General features: G+C 41.3%; 1 protein-coding gene across 3 annotated transcripts in view; it reads left to right on the top strand.

Moving 5' to 3' along the window:
* Positions 1-19,439, top strand: part of HECW1 (HECT, C2 and WW domain containing E3 ubiquitin protein ligase 1) — a 253,494-nt gene that overhangs the window by 122,171 nt on the left and 111,884 nt on the right. For all 3 annotated transcript variants that reach the window (XM_059478944.1, XM_059478926.1, XM_059478936.1), the window contains one exon: positions 7,897-7,991. In XM_059478944.1, the coding sequence (XP_059334927.1) occupies positions 7,897-7,991 (95 nt within the window). The remainder of the gene's footprint in view (positions 1-7,896; positions 7,992-19,439) is intronic.

Genomic DNA, 19,439 nt, shown 5'->3' with positions numbered 1-19,439 from the left:
GTGAGGGCAGCACATAAGCAGCAGCCTATTGAAATTAGATCTGTATGTTTTCCCTGAACAGGAGTTTATAGAGCCACTTTGTTGTCTCTGTCCTCCAGTAGAAACTCCTAGATGCTTTTATTTTCATAAGGCAAATGTGGTGTGATTTTGTCTTGGGTTCAGGAGTCCACACCTGAAAATCCGCTCAGTGCAGTAATGGGTAAGCAGATATGTGTCACTTCCCATGAGCAGCATAGTAATAGAGGTGGGTTGTACAAAGTATGGAGCTTGCAACACTGGGGGCTCAAACAGGTCAAGTTAGGACAGAGGAGATTGGACCACTGAATATGAAGATTTGTGACTACACATTTTTTATTAGTGTAGTAATTTCCCCTACTACTCTTGTCATGGCAGGTAGGTGCTGAATCAAATTATCAAGCAAAGGAAATAAAAGTGGAAGTCAGTAGGGGAGAGTGTCTGCAGATCAACAGAATAAAGAATCAATGATATAATAAATGATAATAATTAGCTCTCCTGCTATACAGGAGATAACTCCAGCCATCAGTGTGCAGCCCTTGGGAAGGAACAGTCTCTGCAACAATTTCTGAAGGCAAAAGAAATACCAAGATTATCTTATCTGTTCTTCAAATATCATTCACAAATACAAATACTGAAATAGATATTATTGGTGCAGAATTAAGATTATTTAAATGTCCTAACTGTGCATTTCTGTATCTTGACAAGTGTGAATTTTTTGCTTACGTTAAAACTTGATTAGAAATTTTCTGAGTGTTCTACTGCTTGTTTTTGAGCTGAGTTTACTTGCAAATATTTGTGCCTCAAATTGCTGATATGTACTGGTCAGCTTTAATTCTGGCTCCAGATACATCTTTCTTGCTTGCTGAGAAGTGTTATAGTTATCTTAAAGGTGCAACTATAAAATCTCAAGTCTTGCTGTTTTTCCAAAGAAGTTTGTTAAGTGTTTGTGCACATTTTAGAGCAGAGCAAGGAAAAAGCCATCAGAAAATTGGAAGAAATTCTGCAACAGAGATTAAAGGAACAGATCTGTTTAGACCTTGTTTGGTTACTAAACTGTTGGTTGTTTAAAACACTTTTTGAAAGCCGTAGGTGGTTGTGATACTAAACAAATACTGTGAGGAGATGCATTCTACAGCTTAAGGAAATGCATGGTCCATAGGCAACTGAGTAGCAAACCAGCCTGATGGTTGTAGTGTCACCATTGCCTGTTGGAGATAGCCAATGCTTGGAACAGGCAGTTTTTCTGACGGAGCACCAGAAATAAGAGCCATTGTTTGCATGGAGCAGCAGCAGGCCTACATGATGGAAATAAACAGTACCGTCTATCAATGCTGTAAGTACAAATTAGATCTGCCATTAATAACTTTACCTTTTATCTTTGTTATGAGTATTAATTCTTCTCACAATGTTTTACCTGACAGGGCAAGTACAACATCGTGAGAAAATACCAAAATTTATCTAAAAACTATTGATGCTTAGGGAAAGACTCATGCTGATGCAGGAATGCTAGGTTTCACCTCTTTGTGTTGCACAATTTACCTTCTCTCTACAATTTACCTTCCAGTGATTTTCATAAAGAGGAGATGGGCACTGGAGGCAGCAGCAGGTAGAGAAGGGAGGTCAGGCATGAGAGGTGGACGTGAGGTGCACATCAACTTTCACAGGTAGCTGCTGATACAGTTCATACATTGTGCTGCTCCATGCTGCCTGAAGGTCTCAGTGACTCTTTCTTTCTTCTTAAACTTTGACTTACTTGCTCTTTCCCTGTCTGACTTTCCTTGCTTTGTTTCCTTTTCCCTGCTTTCTTTTCTTCTAGTGTCTTTTAGTCTTGTTTACACAGTTGCAGTCTCTCTGCTTTCTCCCCTGTCCCATTCTGTGCAGTGATTTTGTTATAATCTCAATCCTCTCCTCCCCTCCCATCAAAGACATTGCTTAGTCACTTAGTTCTGCATATAAACTGCCTTTAATCTCTCTCTGTTTTGGTTTCCCATTGTAATTCCTTGTTCTGCTTTTTTCATACGCTTCTCCCAGTTTCCCTATTGTATTCAAACAGTTCTACCTCCTCCATTGACTCACAGCCTTCATTTTGACACAAGCTGTCTCCACTTCTAGAGATCATCGTGGCTGCTTTAATTCAGGATGGTACCACAGTGATTTGATTGTAGCACAGCATCATATATTTGTTTATTCCAGTTCTGGCTTCTCTCTAGGGAAAATTTTATGACTCATAACTTAATTGCCTTGCTGTCTGATTTGGTTCACTTGGTTCCCAACCACTTACCAGAGACAGCTACCTTTTCATTACTGGTTTTGACACCTTTCATTTTTTATGCACAGTGTTTGCCCAAAAGAGCAACAACAGCTCTTTTAGTAATAGATTGAATTGATCAAAAATGACTCAGTTTCTAAGACTGGCAGTACTTCCCTGAGAGGTTTTTACAGCAGTGAGAAATGCCTACCTAATGCTTAGTCACCTCAGCTATTTAACTGAAACAAAAAGTGTCATGGGAGTAAATCACAACAAGCTTGTTGAAATGCCCCAGGTGCATCACACACTCCTAGCAAACACCAGCTGATGCTTCCTGCCTCCCCCGAAGAATATGGTCTTCCTTGAAATACTCACTAGGGCGTTCTGGGGCTTTTTTAGCTCAGAAAGAGAAATTGTGTAATCTTGGCAGAGCTTTATTTTATATTTGAAAGAATAAAACCACCTTTAAGTGAAAACTAAGCCTCTGAGATCAGGTTGATCTTAGTAAGCATGCAACAGAGAATTAGTTCTAAGTTATTAGTTATAAGATCAAGTGAACGTTTGAGAAGACATTTAGGGCAATTTTGATAACTCTGAAGGAGTAGGAGGGGAAGTATTTTAAAGGGAAAGGGTATCAAATAAACCAACAGGAGAAGTAACACTGACAGAAAAGTGGCTGGATGATGGGAACTAGGAGACCTCTTGGAGACTTTCAACCTTCAGTACCTCCATTTGCAATTAATCAGCAGACCCTACTGGATTTTATCTCCTCTCACTTCAGTTTCATAAGGAATTGAGTGTTTTCAGGGGCTGGGTGGTTGCAGAGGCAGTGTAAACTATTGCCTGAGTTATGTTCAGCTGGTAAATTAATGTTCCGGTTAATTTGCCAAACTGATTTGGTAACTGAGATAACTCAGGGCTTTGATAGTGAAATAATTTTTGTGAAATTAACTTATTTTTCTTGTGAGAAGGATGAAGCCCCATGGCAGAGTTTCTCTGGCAAAAGTCAAACTTCTCAGTGCTTTCCTCTAAATAGGGAGTGGTCTCTGTGGTGTCCAGGGATGAAGTACATCTCAGTTCCCCTCCCTTCCTTATAACCTGTGTGGCCCACACAGATGCTTGGTGCAAGGAGGAAAACAGAATCACCCCTCCTCTTGCCTGGTTCTGATTGTCTTGCCTTGCTGTGCCTTGAGGGCACAGCAGCTTCCTTTAGGTCAACTGTGTTTTTTATGCATCTGTGATAGTTACAGTGGTGAATCTGAGCATACAGCTGGGGATTTTCATATTTATACCAACGCAGCACAGAGCTGTAACACAGTCAGTGTATGACAGTGTCATGGTTCAACCCCAGCCAGCAGCAAAGTCCCACACAGCTGCTTGTTTACTCCCCCACCAGTGGGATCAGGAAGAGAATTGAAAGGGTAAAAGCCAGACAACTCGTGGGCTGAGATAAATACAGTTTAGTAGGGAAAGCAAAAGCCATATACACAAACAAAGCAAAACAAGGAATTCTATCACCACTTCCTGTGGGCAAGCAGGTGTTCAGCTATCTCTAGGAGAGCAGGGCCCCATTGCACATAATGGCTGCTTGGGAGGACAAACACCATCACCCCAAACAGTCCGCCTTTCATCCTCCTTCCTCCCACTTTATATACTGAGTGTGATGTCTCATGTGGTCTGGAATATCCCTTTGGTCTGTTTGGGTCACCTGTCCCAGATGTGTCTCTTCCCTCTTTTCTATGCACACCCAATCTAATCCTCAGTATGACAGTACCAAAAAAAAAAAAAAAAAGGCAGAAAAGTCCTTGGCTCTGTGTGAGCCCTGCTCAGCAACAGCAAAAACATCTTTATATTATCAACCCCTGTGTTCAGCAGGAAGCCAAAGCAAAGCCCCATACCAGCCACTGTGAAGCAAATTACTCCAGCCAAAAGTGGCACAAATGGAGACACCAAGCCTGGTATAAAGGGAGTACAATGCTGTTTTGTTCTTTATCCATGTGAATTGTTGGGTCGTTTGGTAGTTGCCACGGGCATGAGCATCTTTAGGCACCTCATCTCTTGGAAGATTTACCAGATTGACTGACATTTTTCCTAATTGAAAGAAGAATTTAACCTCATTACTTTCTGACTTCAGTATCATAACTACATTGCTGGTCCAGTGATCTCTAAATAATTAGAGATGAAAATGACAATGGTACACATTTATTTATGACTGGAGATTAACTAGACAACACCTGCTCTCGACCTGTGCACTCTGCCATGTAGCTAGGGCAGCAGGACAGAGTTAAATGGTCTCCTTTATTTCAGAACAAGGTAGTCTACAAGGCTACAATCCAAACAGTCTTTGTAACTACATATTATTTACAAATGCCAGCTGGATGATATTCAGGTTAATTTATATCACTGCCTTACCAATACTTCCAGTGTTTTCTGTTCATCTGCAGAGGCAGTGGTACCAAGTCCATAGGTTTCTGCACCTGTTTTGGAAATGTCTCAGAGGTGATTCAGGAATGCAAGAACAATCTTCAGATGGATTAAAATGTTAGGACTCTGTTGCAGTGAAAAACATGGCACCAGCAATGTTGTTTGTAAAGAATGGTTCATGGCCAAAAAATGGCCAACTAGGATCCTAATGGCATTTTTACACCTAAAGAAATTATATATCATTTTGCAGGCTTTGTACTTGCTAAAGTTTCCTCTCTCCATTGAAAATAGATATTTGCATAATATTTTCAATCTGAAAGCAATATGAGCAAAAAGGGGAGAGAGGAGTCTAGAGGAAAGAAAATGTTGTTCCCCTGTTGCTTCTAGAGCAATTTCTCAACACATGACGGCCTCCATCTGACATTTTCTCTCAGATCTGTTCTCTGAATGAAATCTTTGCTGTTCATTAATCACCACCTCTATCATTGCTTGATGAATGGCTCCAGCTGTGCCACTGTTTTGGGTTGGGTGTGACACTTGCAACTCACTTGAGTTGCTTTCTAGTGGTTTCCACCTGTATGTGGGCAGTTTGGTTGCAAGTACATGAAACTGAGAGGATCCTTCAATAACCACATGGTTCTTGCCAAAGACATATTTATCATCTTAGTTATCCTTTGTCCTTGAAAGTGTTACAAATATCCAGATTGACTGCATATGGATATATTCTCTCTTTCTGTTCTCTCTAATACTTTTAGTTTAATTAAATGGATTCTTTTAAAATTTTCCTGATGCACATGGTAACTGATTTCCTACTTATCCATCTATGACAAGATTTCCTGCTGTGGGGTCTGAACATTGTCATACAGCTAATACCTGGAGTTATATTTCATTAACTACAAAAGTTAATTTTATTTTTTAAAGGCTTCTCTTTATTCTAGTTCTCAATGTTCCATGAAAACTGTAGCTAAAAATCTCCAGGGGAGAAGAAAATTAAGATTTGAATAATTGGTGAGAACTGCATGTTTTAGCTATTGTGATATCCTCAGCTTTTGCTGTCCTCTCAGCGAGTAAATGAGTTAGCTGCTGAGCTGTTAAAAGTCCTGTAGAGAAAATTACAACATGAAAATACAATCTGGACTTGCAGTTTTTCTGTCCCACAGGCTCTTCCAGCTTTTTTGCTGCCAAAAGGAAACAACTGCTGCTCCCAGGTGCAACAGCAGGGTCGCTGGCTCAGCTGTACTGACACCTCAAGTAAATCTCTTAAAGTTGCAGAATTTCATTTGAGGGTATAGTTATGAATTCAGCCCCAGGATGGGCCCCACAGCCCCTCATGGAGGTGCTGAAGGACTCTATATTCTGTTCCAATTCTTGTGGAATGCTGTGAAGTAAATGGGACACATGTACACATTGTGGATATAGTGGGACAGGCTGTATTTTCACTGTATGAGCAAAATGTGCACTCTGGTGAAGAACAGGCTTTGGGGATGGAAAACATGGTTTTCACAGATTAAGTGTGCTAGCACTGTGCTTCTCATCAATGAACATTCAAATGCTGTGCATTCCTGCAGCACCCCTCAGGTTAGAGGACTGGGAAGCCCCCTGAATGTGAGCAGTGCTCAGAGTACTTGGGAACATCATCTCTTTGCTTTTCATTTCCCGAGTGACATCTGAAAGTTGGGAAGGCTTTACACTTCTAAAATTATTTTGTCTTTCAAAACGTATCAGGATTTCTGTTTCCACCTATGTTCCTGTGTAGGTACCAGGGTAATCATTTCAGGCCTGTGGTTTTGAGGGTTTCCACCACTTTTTACGTCCCAGGTTTTGCTTCCACCTGGACTGCTACATGGTTGTTTCTTGGATCTACAAACAGCAGATCACAGAACCACAATCTGTGGTTCCAGTCTCAGCTCTTAATATTTTTTGTCACAGCTGCAGTGATTTGAGTAATTTTGTTACTGGTATTAAAACTGCAATACAATTTGTATGTTAAAACACGTAAATGGGATTTTTTAAATTGTTTTCACACATGGACTGTAACTGTAGTTGCAATGAGCATTTTTGTGACTCTACCAGCAAAGGCTGGTGTTTTCCCTGAGCTACAGCAGCAGCTACAAAGCAAGGTCTTAAGGAAAGTCTTGGAACAGATGAACATTTCCATGTCATTATCCAGTTAGAACTAGAAGATGTGAAAGCTGCTTTTATTTAAACAGGCATTTTTCAGATCCCACAAACATACCTGTTACACGTGTAACGCTGCATAATTGCTGGGTCCCAGCTGTGCTGAGGCACATACCAGGCTAGTTCACATCTAGTTTACTGTGGAAGAAAATTCTGGCATGCCAGCAGGCAGGCCAGGATGAGCTCCAGCAAGTCCCCAGTTCCAGGCACGAAGGGACAAATAGCAGCGCTTTGCATCTGTTTGTAGTCACAGACCAACACAGAAGCTGGCTGGAACTGTCATTCCTTCTTGTAGCAGACAAGAAAGTGGGGTTGTGAGGGGCTGATTAACAAGCAGCTTTCACTTCTGTGCCTTGATACAATTATTGAGATGAATTTCCCTCAATATTATTTATTTGAATGCCAATGCATGGGGCAAAAAGCAGCACTATGAGTGTGAAAACTCATGACCTTTCCTGTGTTCCTCACCTAATTTAGATGTTTAGAAGTCAGTGGAAATACACTAAGGCAGGGTCTGGTGACACTCTGCTCTTCCTGAAAATGCTTTAATGTAGTAACTGTCAAAGCAGTTCATCTGTGGAGATCTACATCCTTGCCCTGACCAAGGCCAGAATAAATTGGCACAGTAAAACCTGTCAATGAGCAGCTATGCAATCTTGTCCTAAGGAAGTTCCTAAATATCTCTGCACATTAGTGCTTGGTATGTCTGAACAGGGAAGATTTATATGTCCCTACTTTTTTTCTTCCTAAAGGATACTGAACATGTGCTCTAAAGTCTGTCTGTGGTAACTTTGGCTCAGAAGAGGTTTGGATTTTAACTGTGTTAAATCCATGAACCAAACTCCAGATTTCACCCTGACAAAGGGGAAGATCAGAGGCAGGAGGTATCCTGTTGTGCCATCCAGCCAGAATGAACCATTTGCAATTTAGCTACTCGCCAGCCCTGTGCCTTTGAGCTGTAGCTGATCATGCAGATTACCCCTAACATTTTTTTAAATCCTATATGTCTCTTTTGGATTTTTTTTCAGCTGAAACAAAGATCTGCTTCAAGTACTACCATGGCGTGAGTGGGGCACTACGAGCCACGACTCCAAGCGTGACAGTGAAAAACAACGCAGCTCCTGTAAGTTATGTTTATTATTTTTCCTATGTATATCCTACTGTGCTATGCCCTCCTTTCCCTGCATGCTTTATATATCTTTATATCAAAACTGAACATATTTGCACTTCATTGTATTGTGGTACAGTGAGTAATCTTTCCATGAAGATGTGGGTTTGTATGCCAAGAGAATGTAGATTCAGCTCTGAATCTGTCACTGATAACCTCTGTGATCTGGGGCAAGTTCCACATCCTAGCTGTATCCTGTTCTGTAAAGTTCTCTTGTCTCTGCTGGGTGCTGTGAGATTTGGGTGATACCCCTAGAGGACTTTGGATCCTTGGACAGTAAATACAGTAAGTGTCCAGAAAGGGAAAAGATTTTCCTCTTTTAAAGTGTTTTTTTCAAAATGAGCATTTTTACAGCAGTGCCTCTGAGTTCCAGGAACAAGCAGACTGTGACATGCCCCCATCAGTGGTAAGAAGTAGGCACTTGGGACCTGATCTATCAAAGGACTGAACATTATTTTTGACAGATTGAGGCTTCACTGAGAGCATTTTTGATTTGCTAGAGCCTAGCAAAGCTCTGTGGCTTAGATAGCTCTAAAAAGCTATATATCTAGTCTGGTATTGGGAGATTTTATCACCCTGAGAGTGAAACATCTTTTAGAAGCCCACAAAGAGATTTGATGACCTCCAAATCTTGTCTGGCCTTGCTGACAGTGTTTCACTGCATGCCAGGCTTGGCAGAGACCTGCATGAGCTGAGAACTTGTACTCCAAACAGCATAAGAAAAAGACTAGGTCAGATATTGTTTAGTCTGGAAGAGGGGTTCAGGAAAGAACTGTCTTACCTGTGGGTATGTGTCAGTTTCAGTGGACATCACTTAATTTTTTAACCTTTTTTTTAGTGTTTGTTTTTGTTGCTCTTGTTGTTGCTTTTTGGGTGTGGGTTTTTGATTGTTTTTTTTTCCCAGTCCAAACTTAGTATTTCTAGAAAGGCTGAAAAGTCTCCCATGCTGTGTGTTGGCTGTGTCTGATTCCACCAGAGCCAGAAAGGATTCATTTTTTCACCCTTGAGCCATGAAAAGACTTTTGATGATTTCTCCTTGCCTTCTTTTGATATACAATATAGCTGCAAACTAGATGCTGGGTAGGGGCTGCTGTACATCCTACATTTTCAGGACTAAAAGACATTCTTGTCTCATTGCACCTTTCTGATGTGCTCATGGTGAAGCCATTCATCAGTTTTAGAGCCTGGATAGTTTCCTTGAGCTGTATTCAGAAGAACATTAGGATGTGGCCTTGGATATCTTCATTGTGAGGGATGCTGAAAAGTTCTTTTTAGCCTGTAATGAGTCACGTCTTGTTGCCCCAGAACTTGTTGCTGATTTCCCAGTTGTTGTAATTTAATGGGATGTCTGCCATTGATGTAGTCCCTGTCTTCTCTGAAAGGTCAGCCAGCCAACCCAGGCAATGAATACCATTAGCTGAGAGATTAGAATTTGTTTTTGCATTATTCTCATCCATGTCTTAGACCTGAGTTGGAGCCAACTGCACAAATTTTTCAGGTCTAGTATGGAAGGGTTACTCTTTTGTTATTAAGTATTAGCAGTATGTATGAAATTAGTAGAAAAATGTCTGAGATCTGTGCCTTTGTAGTATACAAATAGGTAATTTCTCCAAGTTCTTTAGCTGAGACCTTTACATACGTATTTATGGGGAAATAAAACAACCATTCACTTTCAGCCAAGGCAGGACTTGTGTTTAAAGGAAAATCCTCTTCATGCACTACTCATGGTCTTTATAGAAATCAGATGTGGGCTGCCTATTATGACCTTTAGTTGAGTTTCCTGTACACAACTAAAAACCAAAATATGATTAAAAGTGGTATCAGATAATAGTTTTCTGTCTGAGGACACAACCAGTGTCCTTGGATGGAAATAGCATTCTTTTTCTGTAATCTTCTAGTTTTTCCTGCCTTTCTAGGTTTCAAAATAGCCTGTGTGGGTTTTTGCAGACCAGAAAGGCCAACCGGCAGTGCTGTAGGTACAGCATCTTTTTGTCTCTTGTTTTCTTCTTCCTGATTTTGTTGCATGACTTACTTGATGCATTGTAAGGCAAATACTAAGTGAAGACAGGAAAAGCAATGAAATGGCAGCAAAAGTTATGGAGTATGAACTTGGACAGAGCCTTCTGTATGAGTGCAAAGAGGGAAAAGTGCTATAGATTTTAAAACTCCTTCAGAGTTTGGAAGAAAATACTGGGCTGACTCTTGCCTGTGTGAGGGCTTTCAGCTAAGTGTGATCCTCCAAATTCCACTCCCAACTGACACCATCAGATGGCTTTCTCCATTTGCCTCTCTGCAGTACATGTCCAACCTTTATTGCTGAAGTATTTGAATGTTTTATAGCATCCTGTACCATTGGCACATGGTGTTACTCCCACTGCAAAGGTGGGGAAGGGGATAACAAGGGATCTGCTCAGCCCTACTCTTTTTTTGGTTCTTGTGGGCCTCTGCATTAACTGCTGCTGGGAGTTGGATATTACTATGCAAAGTGCAGACATTATCTCTGGCACTGCAAACACTCACCTTTGACTGTGATTTCACTATTTTGTGCAATCAGTTGAGGGCTGTGACATTCTAGCACCCATGCCTGTAGCTCATGTCAGAGATCCCTGACACTTCTTACCCTAGTGAGACTTCACACATGGGGCCCTTCTTGGTGGAGGAGGATTATCAAATTCCTCAGTTGTTCTCATTGCTCCAGAGGTGCAGAGCACTGCCCCAGGGTGTTGGGCATGGCATTTCTTACAGTACCAACAAAAGCTGTGGTCTTCTGACTGCCGTGGCCTCAGTGCAGAGAGGGCCTCTACTGCTCAGAGGCAGCTTTCTTCAGATCCTGGCACAGCTTCCTGCACATCCCATCTGAAAGAAGCCATCCTGTGGTCTGTACTTGGAAATTGAGCCTCTATTGCAGCCAGTAGGAGTTTAAGCAGTGTCTGATGGACCTAAGTGTGTTAGAAAAAAATAGCTTTACGGGGAAATCTCCTTAGGTATCTTACTGTGGTGTCAAGGCTGAAGTATTTTGAAACCATTGTAGTGATAGTGTCATAAATTCACTGACTCTTAGGCTGTCAGTAGAGGGACAGAAGGAAGGAGGCTTTGTGTTTTTTACATAAGCAAACCTTTTTGTTTGGCACAGCTTAGCAAAAAGATCCAGAGCAGGTGTCCTTTGAGAAGCAGCATTTGAGGACAGGTGACCTTCTGGAGACAGTGTTTTTACTGCTAGCACTAACTCATCTGCAGCTGATGCCAGAGCCACCCAAGTGGGTTCTGTCCAAGCCTCCGAGCGCATGACAGCTTCTGCATCAGGGACAGCTGCTGGCATATTGGCTGCTTGGTGTGTGTCCTGTCAACAAGTCTGAAAACACTGATAACCAGCAGTATCCTAACACCACGATCTAAAACAACAGCAACAAAAAAAAGAATCCTCCATTGTCTGTCTGACTGCAGTTTGCTGCAATTGAAAAGGGGAAAGAAGCTGGAAGTAGTCATGCTGGGGGCTGTAAGCTGTTGCCATTCTTGTTCACATGCTGCTGAGACTGTCTTTAACTGGCAGTTGAAAGGAATCTCTCTTCCAAAGGGAAAAAACAGCTGCTGTGTAAGTTGGTTGTCTTTGTATAGCACCAGTGGTGCTTTAGGCTGAGTAGCATCTCACATTTCTTGTCTTATGAATGTTCTGCTCCGTTTGAGCTTATCCCCTCATGCTGTAACCCAGTTATTAGAGCTGCCTTGCCTGCTGATTAGGATGCCCTGCAGTTCGTTTGTTGGTGAAAAGTCCTGTCACATTTTATTGCCTGTGAATCATCAGGCTTGAATATCTGGGAATGAAGGGCTGTGCACTTTGGCCAATTCATACATGGCAGAAGCTTAAATGTGAATTTGAGGCAGCAGATAGGCCTGGGGGTAATGACAGTAAAAAAGAGCACCTGCAATTCTGGAAAAAAAGAAAAGGAACATCCTGGCTGGCTCCTTTTTTTTCTGAACTAGTGGAAAGCAGTGTTGCTTGTGCACAGGAATTTATACTACTAAAGCACAAACATTACCATGGTAGGGAAGAGCAAATGGTTTTCTCAGTAGAAAAGAGCATTTTTGCAACATCCGGAATGTTCCTGTATTTGTTATTCTTCATTTATTCATAATATTGTCACCACTGATTCAACTTTACATCAGACATTGTTGTAGAAAGAAATACAGGTTACAGCAATTAATTCTAGCAATAGGGAAGTGTTATATTGTTAATATAAAAATAATTAAATCTGAACAAGGTTTTCTTGCAGTAAAATAAAGCTGGCATGAGAACAGCATGCAGAAGAAGAACCTTTTTCCCTAAGAGTTTATAGCCTGAAAAGATAAATTTGATACATCACAATTAAATGGCAGTAAGTGGAGAATCAATGCTTTAGTCTCAGGACAAATGTCTTCACTAAATTGGGAGCATTCACTCGCTGTGTATTTGATGCAAAGAACCTCAGCTGACTGAACCTCTGGAGCTTTCATGCCACTGTTTCTGTCTCACAGATCGTGGTGGGACTCGTCAGATACACTTGGCATTGTGGGAAAAGCTGTGTAAATTGGAGCTGATTATTGAAAGAGACCTTTTCTTCGTTGTGTTTGTGTGGAAATGCTGCCTCAGCTGGGTTTCCCACAGCAGGAATTACTGCTTGATAAGCTGCTGCTATTTGATGGTGACTGATCATTCCTGAGGACTTCCTGCTGTAAATGTTTGCATTACGTGCCTTCACGTCAGAGCGTGGGCTGCCGAGGAGCGTTTGATAATGAAGGATTCTGCTTCATTTCCATACATATGCTGCAAGACAGGATTTTATGAGAGTGTGCATGTACAAGCAGCTGTATCTCTCATTCTATTGGAAGGCTGGATTTTAAAATCTCACCTGTGTCTTCTTTTTCACTTCATGTCTGATTCTGTGATGAGAGATTTTTAAAACTGTCCATGTTTCTAGGACATTGCTATGGAACAAATGTAAAAGTCTGATTTGCAGGGTGTAGGTATAATTATACTTCAACAGACAGTAAATAAAGAGGGAACAGAAACTTCCAGTGGCTTCTGCACTGTTCAGCAATTGAGGTTAAAAAAGAAGTTTATGGCAAACACAACATAAGGCTGCTGCAATTAATCACAGCAAAGAATGCAAGCCAGGTACATCTTTAACAAGTGTAAGCGGTGTACCTTGAAAGGCTCAGCATTTCCAGGGAGGGAAGCAGCACTTCTCTGGAAGCTGTGGGTATGCTTAGGTAACTGTGTATTTGTTAAAAGTGAGCAAGAGAATCCCCTTTCCTTATCTTGAGCTGAGAAATAGCCAGAGCTGCGCCAGCTGCAGCTGCCTTCCAATACAAGGCAAGGAGCAGCATTGTTAGTGCCACCAATGTTTCCTATGCATCTCCCCCTCTTACCTGCAAAGGTTAGTCATTCAGAAATGAAAAAAAATCAAGCCAAAATGAGAAGGGGAAATAACTGGAAAGGAAGCAGTCAAATACAAAGTTCTCTCTGCTAGCATACGGTCCCTTTCCAATTTAAAAGGACACCTAGCAGAAAATATGTATGCTAAGAAACAATTGCTGAAAGAGAGTGGATTCCCTGATTAACTATGTGAATAATTCTGAAAAAAGTAACTGATCCATAAACTGTGGAAGGAAAGTGACCTGTGTGGGTTTCTCACCTGTTGGAAGTACTTGCCCATTTTGGGTTGTCCCCGATGCAGGATTTCTTTCACAACAGCAGCAGACTGTCCACACCCTCCCTGCACGTGTGCTCATACATTGCCACTGCTGTAGGCCAACATCATGAAGTGGTCTAACATGACAACATGAGTCTTTGAATTCCAAGAAATTTTTACACTGACTGGGGAGTTGTTTTAGCATTTGAACTGACAGTTCAGTGTGTCCTTGGTTTTCCATAGGCATTCAAGGAGCAATTTTGTGATTGTGTGCAAAAGAATTTTGTGGTGTCTAGAGTTAGGAAGCTGTCATAGCTCACAGAAGGTGATCAGAGAAGTTTAGTGGTACATCTTAGAGGGGAATTAACAAAGATTGGATGTACATAGGGAACACTAGCACTTTCATGTTACAAAGTCCTGTCTGCACTCATTGTATACTTGCTATGAAGTGTCCTAGAGAAGGGATACATCAGCCATTTCAGTGGCTAGAGCTAACATGCATTCAGAGGGAAGGGGGACTTTCCTGGCAGAATTTAACCCCACTAGCTACATAATATAAGGGAGTGATTTTTGATATCAGAACAACCATCAGCATGCTACTTCTGAAAAATGTCATTAATTTTTTTTTTCCTTCCCTTCCATGTTGTTTCCTTATAAACCCACAGGAGTGCTTTACAGCCTGATTTGGTCATACTCAGTTCATGTTCAAGCACAGTTACTCCCATGAGCAGCCTCTTAATACTTGCACAATTGAGCCCTTAGTTCAGTGTAATTACATTTTTGGTTATGCTTTTCTATATCCTAATTATCACTGATTCAAAGAATTTGAAGGTTAATGACACGTCCAAATTAATTCTTATTGCCACCTCAGTAACACAGGCTCTTTTTCAGTATCTAGTTATATAAAGTCTATTGTATTTACACTGCAATTACCCTGTCATGTAGTGAGCACTTCATTTATACGAATTAGTGGAGTTGGAAAGCGTAACCAGGATGTAATTGGTCCTCTGGCTGCAGCATAACTACAGTCACTATGTTATAAATAATAACCTTTTTCTTCCTTTTAGTTTCCCTACTCTCATTTTAAGTAGGGATGGTTGAGTTTTTCTTTAAATATTAAGAAAACTCATTTGTAATGAAGGTCTCTTCTGAGTGCAGTTTAACAATACTTGCTTTTACAGTTCTGATTTAGGTGTGGAGCATGGGCTGAAACCCCACTGACTTTACTGGAAATGTTTACTGATTTTCTTTCAAAACAGAACACAATTGGCAAGTAGGGTCAGTTGCATTTTCATTAGGACAGATTTCAGATGTACCAGTGGCTAAATAAGAAAGGATCCAGGTCCATGCTCCTGGTGGCTTTTTCCTCTGTCTTGTTATTGACTTTTCAGCTTGGTGTGGTTGAAACTCCTATTATCATTCATTCATAGATTTACACCCTTTTTGAGAGGTAAGTGCTCATAATTTATTATCTAACAAGCACAAATTGAGTAGGGGAGGTACGAACAATTTTCTTTGTGAACATTGATTTCCTGAGCAGCAGCCCATAACTCTCAGTATGCAGGTATGTGTGTTTTTATTGTTACACCCTAGGAGGAATATCTGTGCTTTCCAGCACACAGCTGTTTGCATATTTAAATGTTATTTAACTTATCAGTCTTGATAATTTCCTCATTCATCCATATGAAAGGTTATTTAATCATCTTAATGGAATTGCAAACAAAGAGCTAAAATCAGTCTTAGCATAAAAAATCAGAATGGATTGGAAAAAACCTTATGTGACAAAAGCTCCCAAAATACTTCTCAGTGTTTTTTCTGCCCAGATTTACCTGCATATTTCACACAGATCTTCAAGAAGGGCATATCTAGGAGAAAAGGGGAAGAGCCTCATGCACGGTGCGTGTGGGATTTGGGGCAGCAGGTGACCAGGCATCAGTGCTGCTCTTCTCTGGAATGTGATGCTTGTCACCAAGGAGGCACTAGCTTTAGTCCTCTTTTACCACTGCAGGCATGCTTCGATTCCTAGCAGCTTCACACATGCTATGTTGCTGTAGACATAGCTGCAATGGATTTAAACAAGAAAGAGGTGACATAAGAAAAAACTGGCATCTATTAAATTATTAAGTAAAATAATTCTGTAAGTGTTCATCCATCAGACTTTTTCCTGTTGAGTTAGTCCAGATGCACAGTTCTGCAGATTTAAAGCAGAGTAGGACAGGACAAAAACCAGGGTCAGTGCTACCATTTGCAGGTTCTGTTAGATTATTGTCCATTTCTTGCTCTTTCATGGACTCTACCTAAGCAGCACTAACTGTGGAGCTGCTGAGCCATCCCTATAAGTATCCCTGGCCACACCCTAGTCTTCACTGTGCAGGTCTCTTGCACCAATTTTGGGCTTCTCCCTGTTGCCCTAATTTCTTTGTACGTGTTGTTTCAAAGAAAACACTTGGGTCAAATTTAACCTTTCTGGGCATCTGATACTGTATGAACTTCTAAGTGTAGATTTAGAATGGTTTAATTAGCAGACTTGCAATACAGTGCAGAGTTGATATGAAGAAATAAAAAGTATGACAGATGGGAACTGAAGTGATTTTATTTCAGCAGCACCAAGGAGACCATTACACAAGCCATTTATTTTTTAATGGGTTCAATAAGAGTCTGGTATTTCCCAGCCACTTGCTTTTGGAATGTCTCTTGTTACGGTCACATAATAGCCATGGTAATATCTGCACATCATATTGCTCCCTTCTGTGGTTTAGTAAATTATGGGGAGATCAGCAACTGTTCAGCACACTGCACTGGTGTAATCATCCTTGCTTTGGCCTTTTACATTCTTAGATACTCTCTCATTAATGGAAAACAATGGAGTTCCTGACCATTACACAGTGAGTCTGAGGGCAGATATTTTAGTTTTTGAAGAGGGAAGGAAAGAAAGATTTAGATGTGGGGAGTACTTCAGAGCTGAAGGTGATAGAGTGCTGAAGGAAGGAATGAAGCACATCCTGCTTCCTCCTTTCTAGGAATTACTTGCCGTGATAGGGCATGAATCTGATTGTGGGTGAGCACAAGATAAATTACCAGGGATAGTTTAGACTATATGACACAGCTTTCTAGTATGTTTCAGTTCAGCAGTTGCAAAAATATTTGCTTTGATGTTCCTTTACAAAATAGATTATTTCTACCCTTTTCCCCTGCATTTGCTGGTTTGATTTGTAATTGCCAATTTTGTACACATTGATTTAAATCTCATTCGGTGCACTAGAGGCCCATTAATCAATTTAAAAAGAGAACATTGTGTTCTACCCATTTTTTGTGTGTGTTTGTTATTTAGTGAAAGCACTATTTATACTTGGCACAATCTTAATTAAAAAAAAAATTACACTTTTCAGTTAGAAAAAAAAAGAACAGGAATGTTGCCAGGGTGAATCCAGCATCCAGCTAGTCCAACAGCCAAGACCATGGAAGCTATAAGAATCCTGCAGTACATGGGCATGAAATCGTCTAGGTCAAATTTGGTATGTCTACAGTACTGCCTGATGGAGCATAAAGAGGAAAAGCCCAGGGTTTGGTGTTCTGTGTTCCATTTTCTTTCCAGGACTGCTTATCCACATCATGACTTGCCCTAATGTTTTCACTAGCTGTCCTTTACTGCTCTGCACTGGACCCACATAGAGAGGCAGATGTTGGGAAAGCCTGTGTTCCTCTTGTAAGTGGGAGGCTTGATGACTGCAAGTCATTCCAGCAGGAAAATAAAATAATTTTGAGCTTGTCATTTATAAGCTTTCTGTCCCCCACTGTTCCCTTTATTTAGGCCTTGCAAGTAAAAAAAACCAGCTTTGCTTTCTTCAGTTTTTGCATTTACCTTTGTTCAATTTTATTGTCTTCTCCCATGTTCCAGGATTAGCAAAGATGGAGATAAGAAGCCGTTGTACTCTCCCATCTATGTATCAGTTAGCGCTGCTTACAGCTTTACCATGTTTCCTTTTACTGAAGTTCTTCTAAGGCACTTAGATGCATGTGTGTCAGGTGACACGCAATTCTGATCTGCATCTTCTCTTGGACAATTTTACAAAATTAAATCAGATATTTTCAGAGTCTCTTATCATCTCTGCTACTCGCGAGTTTTGTGTGTTTATGTAGAAATATGGGAAAAAGAAATGCTGAGTGTGGATAACAACCTCATAGTTTTGTATAGAATTACAATTGAGATATAGAATCATAGAATAGAATGATAGGATTGTTTAGGTTGGAAAAGACCCCCAAGATTGACTCCAACCTCTGACTGATCACCTTGTCAACTAGACCGTAGCACTAAGTGCCAAGTACACTTTTTTCTTGAACATCTTCAGGGATGGTGACTCCATCACCAACCTGGGCAGCCCATTCCAATGCTTGCCAGCCCTTTCCTTGAAGAAATTCTTCCTCATGTCCAACCTGAACGTCCCCTACTGCATCTTGAGGCCATGCCCCACTTACCACTACCTCCTTGTAGGTAGTTGTGGAAAGCAATGAGGCCGCCACTGAACCTCCTTTTCTGCAGGCTAAACAACCCCAGTTCCCTCAGCTGCTCCTGGAGTATTTACCCTCCAGACCATTCACCAGCTTTGTTGCCCTTCTCTGGATTCGCTCCAGCACATCAATATCTTACTTCAAGTGAGGGACCCAGAACTGAACACAGGGCTTGAGATTCAGCCTCACCAGAGCCCAGTAGAGAGGGACAGTCACAGCCCTGGTCCTTCCTGGTGGCCTCACTATTTTTGATACAGGCCAGGATGCCATTGTCCTGCTTGGTTCCTTAGGCACACCCTAGATTATGTTCAGCTGCTGTCAGCCAGTACCCCCAGGTCCTTTTCTGCCAGGCAGCTTTGCAGCCACTCTGCCCCAGCCTGTGGCACTGCCTGGGGCTGTTGTGACCTGAGTGTAACACCTGTCACGTGGCTGTGTTGAACCTCGTACAACTGGCCTCAGCCCATCAATCCAGCCTGTCCAGATCCCTCTGCAGAGCCTTCCTACCCTCCAGCAGATCAACACTCCTGCCTAACTTAATGTCATTTGCAAACTGAGGGGGCAGTCGATCCCCTTGTCCAGATCATCAATAAATATATTAAACAGGGCATGCCCCAATAACCCCACTAGTGACCAGGCACTAATTGGATGTGGCTCCATTCACCACAACTCTCTGGGCCGAGACATCCAACCAGTTTTTAACCCAGCATAGAGTGCAGCTGTCCAAGCCATAGGCCACCAGCTTCTCCGGGAGAATGCTGCGGGAGACTGTATCAAAGGCTTTACTTCTCCCTCCTGGGGTAGAAGACCTTTGAAGCAGGAATTATGTCAATTAGCTAAGAAATTTGAATGAGCTGGGATAAGATGTACCAATTGCTGTATCTGCTGGCCTCCATTGTCTGGCTTAAATCCAGCTGGAAATAAAGCACCATGCAGTCACTCAACCTGCCCCTCCTCTGCACCCAGCTTGATGGAATGGGAAGGAGAATCAAAGTTAAACTTGTATGTTGAGATAAGAGCAGTTTAATAATTGAAAATAAATTAAAATACAGTAGTAATGTTAAATGATGATAATAATAACAGTAATAATAATAGAAAAAACAGGTGATGCACAATACAATTGCTCACCTCTTGCTGACTGATGCCAGACCCCCTTTCCCAAGCCCAAATCAACTTTGCTACTAGGTAATTCCCCCCAGTTTATATACTGGGCATGGTAATCTCTTGG

Source organism: Ammospiza nelsoni, chromosome 1, assembly GCF_027579445.1.
Source record: "Ammospiza nelsoni isolate bAmmNel1 chromosome 1, bAmmNel1.pri, whole genome shotgun sequence".
In the NCBI taxonomy this organism is placed as follows: domain Eukaryota; kingdom Metazoa; phylum Chordata; class Aves; order Passeriformes; family Passerellidae; genus Ammospiza; species Ammospiza nelsoni.
Note: the sequence above shows the minus strand (reverse complement) of the source record. Positions and strands in the feature narration are given on the sequence as shown.